Here is a 5000-nt window from a genome sequence, read left to right as displayed (position 1 = left end):
GGAGAGGGAGAGAGAGAGAGAGAGAGAGAGAGGGGAGAGAGAGAAGGGAGAGGGAGAGGGAGAGTGAGAAAGAGAGAGAGAGAGAGAGAGAGAAGAGGAGAGAGGAATAGAGATGATGAGAGAGAGAGAGAGAGATTGGAGAGAGAGAGAGGAGTGGAGAGAGAGAGAGAGGAGAGAGAGAGGAGAGAGGAGAAAGAGGAGAGAGATGAGAGATGAGAGAAGAGAGAGAGAGAGAGGAGCAGAGAGAGAGAGATTGAGAGATGAGAGGGGAGGGAGAGGAGAGGGAGAGGGAGAGGGAGAGGGAGAGGGAGAGGGAGAGCGGAGAGGGAGAGCGGAAAGGGAAAGCGGAGAGGGAGAGCGGAGGGAGAGGGAGAGGGGATGAGAGAGGGAGAGGGAGAGGGAGGGAGAGGGAGGAAAGAGCGAGAGAGAGAGAGAGAGAGAGATGAGAGAGAGAGATAAACGAGAGAGAGAGGAGAGATACGGAGAGAGAGAGAAGAGAGAGAGAGAGAGAGAGAGAGAGAGAGAGAGAGATAGAGATAGAGATAGAGATAGAGATAGAGATAGAGATAGAGATAGAGAGAGAGAGAGAGAGAGAGAGAGAGAGAGAGAGAGAGAGAGTGAGAGAGAGAGAGAGAGAGACATAGGAGAAAGGCAGACTGAAGAAGAGAAAGCGAGAGTGAATATTGATGAGAGAGGGTGAGAAAAGGACGAAGACCGATGCCAAAAGAATGAGACACAGGAGCAGAAGAGCCCAGAGGAAAGCTCAGGAAGGATGCCATGATTAAGCCCCGTCGGGAAGCGCTCATGCTCCCACAGACAATCCTTCCCTACTTCAGGATGGCTCCCTGTGTAATCACCCTTCAGCAGCACCTCACCCAGCCTACGTCTGCACCTTCTCCATCTACACAACACGGTGCAAACAGGTAAAGCGGTCTCTACGTTTCGATCTTAGCACCTGAATCTACATCTGTAGCCTATATCTGTAAGCCTTACAACCACAGCTACGCTTGCACGTTTACCTTCAACCAGGCCTCCTTCCTTTAACAACCCGTTGACCATCCAAATAATAAAAATGATGATAATGATAATGGTAAGAGCAACTCACGATCTTGTGCATGTTCGTCCATTTCATGGAGTTCCAGCACATCAACAACTCCCAGTAAGTATAGTCGCAGCGCATTCTTGCCCTCGCGGAGTTCACACGGCAACTATTCCGCGGCCGCTGTGTTATCCAGTCCAGCGAAAGGGGGTGGCAGGGGGAGAAGGGAGGGGGGAGGACGAGCACGATATGGGGATGTTATTATTTCAAGGTTTCACTCGCGTCCCCGCCCCTCCACCTGCTCCGCATTATGATAGCGAGTCAAGGTTTCCGGGAAACCGGGACAAGCGAAGGCAAAAGTGAGCGAGCGCCGCTGACGTAAACGGCGCTCGGCGGACGGAGCCGCCGAGCGGCCGCCACAATACGGCCTGTGACCTCGCCGAACAGGCACTGCAGGCGGAAACTCGCACACGGACGTCGCACACACACACACACACGCACGCACACACACACACAACTGCGACCGACTCTCGTGCGATCATAACGTGTTTCCTCCCCACGCGAGACCCCCCTTGCCCCATGCCACGCACGCACACGACCTTCCCCCCCTCCCTTTCCTCCCCACGCCCCCTTCCCTCCCACCTGCGCCATTTAAAATCCGAGGAAAGTATTGGCGGTGCAAAGAAAGGAGGAAACAAACAAAACGAAAAAACTATATAAATGTGGCAAAAGTTAAAATAAAACGAAACATTAAATCGAAAACACGGTAAACAAGCCGTGAATTATAAAAAGGAAAACGAAAACAATAATGAAAACGAACTCAAAATAAAAGACGAGCGCGAAAGCAAACTGCAGGAGAGCGAGGCCCGGGCTCAGATGGCGCCCCCCGTGCAGGAGCCCGGGCGCCAGAGCAGGGTTGGGCTGCCCACGGCCTCCTTCCCGCTCACACATCCTGACGGAGTCCTCACCGCGCCTTCTCCCATCGCCTGAAGCAACCGAGGGTAACATCAAGCCCCGCGGCTCACAGCGTTTCTTAGGGGCGCTGTAATCGCTTCGGGAGGCCCGTTCGATTTTCGATCTTACTTTGGTCTTAAAAACTATGTTTTCATCTAACTGCATATGCATGATTATCTGTTGGTCTATCATTCCATCTATCTATCTCTCCGCATCTCCAGCCTTCTATCTCGCTTAAACCCTGGTAGCTCCATCCTCTCGCTCTCCCCTTCCCCTTTCCCGCTATCTTGACCTTTTCTGCCAAACGACGCAACAACGAACGGCAATTCCTCGCCACGGCCTTTCAAAAATGGTTTGCTCGAGAGCAACACCAGATGGAAGATGGTGCGGCACCCGTAAGCAATTTATCAAGTGATGCACGTGCGCCAGGGTGCCTAGGCTGCCACAGGGGCGCCAAGGGAGGCAAGAGGCTGGATCCCCCCCTCCCCTAGCCCCTAATTCTGCGAACACTCCCGCGTCGGGAATTCATCCTGAAAAATCCACGCTGCTTTCTCCCTCTCTTCTTCATTTCGCCGTCCTCTCTTCCCTCGCCTTTTCCGCTTCCTTTATCTTGGCAACAAGAAAACGAGCGCCTGAACCTTCGCCTCTTTCTTTTTCCCCCCTTTCCATTTCCTTTTTCTTTCTTTTTAGAGTAGTGATCGATAAATAACAATATCCTTGAGGTGAAGACGTACCCACTGACCTCTACTCCTCCCTCCCGACCGGCCGACCGCCCCCCCCCCCCCTTCCTCGACCCAACCAGGTCTGCCGCCCCCGCCCCTCCTCCCCCGCGGGGTTCATGACTCGGCAAAGCGTCTCTTTAAAGCAAGGAGCATTTTTTCGCCTTCAAAACTGTTAAGAGAAAGGGTGGCGCACAACTGACGTACAGAAAGGCATTGCCTTCTATTATTTGATTCAATAACATGGTTATATGCATGCATGCATTTTTATTTTCTTTCTCCCGTTTTTTCAACATCATAAAACAACCATAACGATAAAACGCGAATGGCGCCTTCGCGAGTCACGAGACGCACACGACCCGCCCTGCGACCGCCGCCTCCCGACCTCCTCCTCCCGGAGCCGCGAGATGCGCCGCGAAGTCGTTCTTCGGCGAGGAGGCGGTCGTACAGGCCCGGCAGGTGTACGGTAAAGTGGAATGACTGGAACTGTAGTCGCAAGGAACTGATACTTATTGTATTGGTGACAGCCTTATGGCAAAGTGACACTGACACAGTAGTGTCGGTCGTATGGTAAAATGACATCGGTATAGCGAAGTGGCACTCGTATGACATAAGTGTCATTGGCATGTCGAAGTGGCACTCGCATGAGTGTCCGTCACACTTCTTCCGGCAAGCGTGCGTGACTCGCCCGGGGGGGGGGGGGGGGCGTTATCGGCAGTGTCCATCACCTTAGAGGAAACAGGCGAGAAAGAAGAGAATTGGGCTGTCGATTCAAATTCTCTTCCCCTCTCTTTCTCTCTCTCTTTTTCTCTCTCTTTCTCTCTCTCTTTCTCTCTCTCTTTCTCTCTCTCTTTCTCTCTCTCTTTATCTCTCTCTTTTTCTCTCTCTTTTTCTCTCTCTTTTTCTCTCTCTTTCTCTCTCTCTTTCTCTCTCTCTTTCTCTCTCTCTTTCTCTCTCTCTTTCTCTCTCTCTTTCTCTCTCTCTTTCTCTCTCTCTTTCTCTCTCTCTTTTCTCTCTCTCTTTCTCTCTCTCTTTCTCTCTCTCTTTTTCTCTCTCTTTTTCTCTCTCTTTTTCTCTCTCTTTTTCTCTCTCTTTTTCTCTCTCTCTTTTCTCTCTCTCTCTCTCTCTCTCTCTCTCTCTCTCTCTCTCTCTCTCTCTCTCTCTCTCTCTCTCTCTCTCTCTCTCTCTCTCAATCGAGCAATTTCGGTCCGTCCCTCTTAATTCACCTTCTCTTAATGATTGGCAATCATCTGCTATCGTGCCTTGCAATTAAAACAATTATGGAGCGACAGATGGCGTGAGGAGAGTGAGAGATTGATTTTCTTTCCTCCTTTCTTCACTAAGAGAGGGATTTTATAACGAAAGATATATGTACAATCTTGATATACACATACATACACAAACCATGCCCCTGCGTACTACCTACACCTCGACACAGAAGAAAAGGACAGAAATCCAGCAAACGTCAGTGTTGTCAATATTCTTCTCACCCTTTGCTAAGATTAACTCACGGTCTGTTCTCTCTGGGCTTTTCGCGAACCGCTGCCTCACCTGCGGGGGACACAATGAACAATTTAGTCAACACATCTAAACAAATATAAACAATCGTTTTAATATATACAAATATATCACTCGATACAAATTATTTATTAGCAATCTAATCGAAATATCACATTTGAAAATCACCAACAAATAATATTACTACAAGCAAATTTAGCTTGGAATCGCATGCACTTGTACACTTGAATCCTACAGTGACATGATAGGCCTATGTTGTAACCTTTAATGCACCATTGAAATCATAACCGCTTTATTTCTCTATATTTTTAGCCTCTCTTCTTTCTCTCTTCTCGATGTGAATGTGGATGTTCGTATTCGTGCACACGTATTTGCAGACGTTTTTGCACGCGTACGTGTTCGTATGCATGTACTTATATATGCGAGTGTTTCGTGCACCGCTTTAATAAGGGCCATCTGCTGATATCATCACCTTCACGGTTCCCGTAATTACGGGCCTAACACAGCCATCACTCAGGAGTTAATTGCCGCTTCCTCCCGCACTCACACTATCGCCCTGCGATAAGTCTTCATGAATCTCTTTGGCTGCCAAGTCCACGCTATATAGAGTTGCTTGCTCTGGCGAAGGTGTACAAGGTCGCTCAGCCGCCTTTTAAGTGCCTGTAACATCAACGAATGAAGCAAGGGAGAAAGTGCAGGAAGAAAGGTGGAAGAAGAGAAGAGGGAAAGGGCGAAAGAGAGAGGAGCGGATGGAATATGCCAAGGAGAGA

The 5000-nt window shown here is 49.6% G+C and overlaps 1 protein-coding gene and 1 long non-coding RNA gene across 4 annotated transcripts in view; both read right to left on the bottom strand.

The window, feature by feature from the left end:
• Positions 1-5000, bottom strand: part of LOC125039553 (alpha-actinin, sarcomeric-like) — a 95220-nt gene that overhangs the window by 32530 nt on the left and 57690 nt on the right. The window contains exon 1 of one of the 3 annotated variants that reach the window (XM_047633626.1): positions 1106-1238. The exons of the other annotated variants lie outside the window; for them this stretch is intronic. Within the exon in view, the coding sequence (XP_047489582.1) occupies positions 1106-1180 (75 nt within the window). The 5' untranslated portion in view covers positions 1181-1238. Of the gene's footprint in view, positions 1-1105; positions 1239-5000 lie in introns of those variants that run through there. 3 annotated transcript variants of the gene reach the window in all.
• Positions 3822-5000, bottom strand: part of LOC125039554 — a 55429-nt gene continuing 54250 nt past the window's right edge. The window contains exon 4 of the long non-coding RNA XR_007116128.1: positions 3822-4263. This is a non-coding gene — a long non-coding RNA (uncharacterized LOC125039554). The remainder of the gene's footprint in view (positions 4264-5000) is intronic.

The sequence above is a fragment of the Penaeus chinensis genome, chromosome 27, assembly GCF_019202785.1.
Source record: "Penaeus chinensis breed Huanghai No. 1 chromosome 27, ASM1920278v2, whole genome shotgun sequence".
Classification (NCBI taxonomy): domain Eukaryota; kingdom Metazoa; phylum Arthropoda; class Malacostraca; order Decapoda; family Penaeidae; genus Penaeus; species Penaeus chinensis.
The sequence above is the reverse complement of the archived record's forward strand: the minus strand, read 5'-3'. Positions and strand labels throughout refer to the sequence as shown.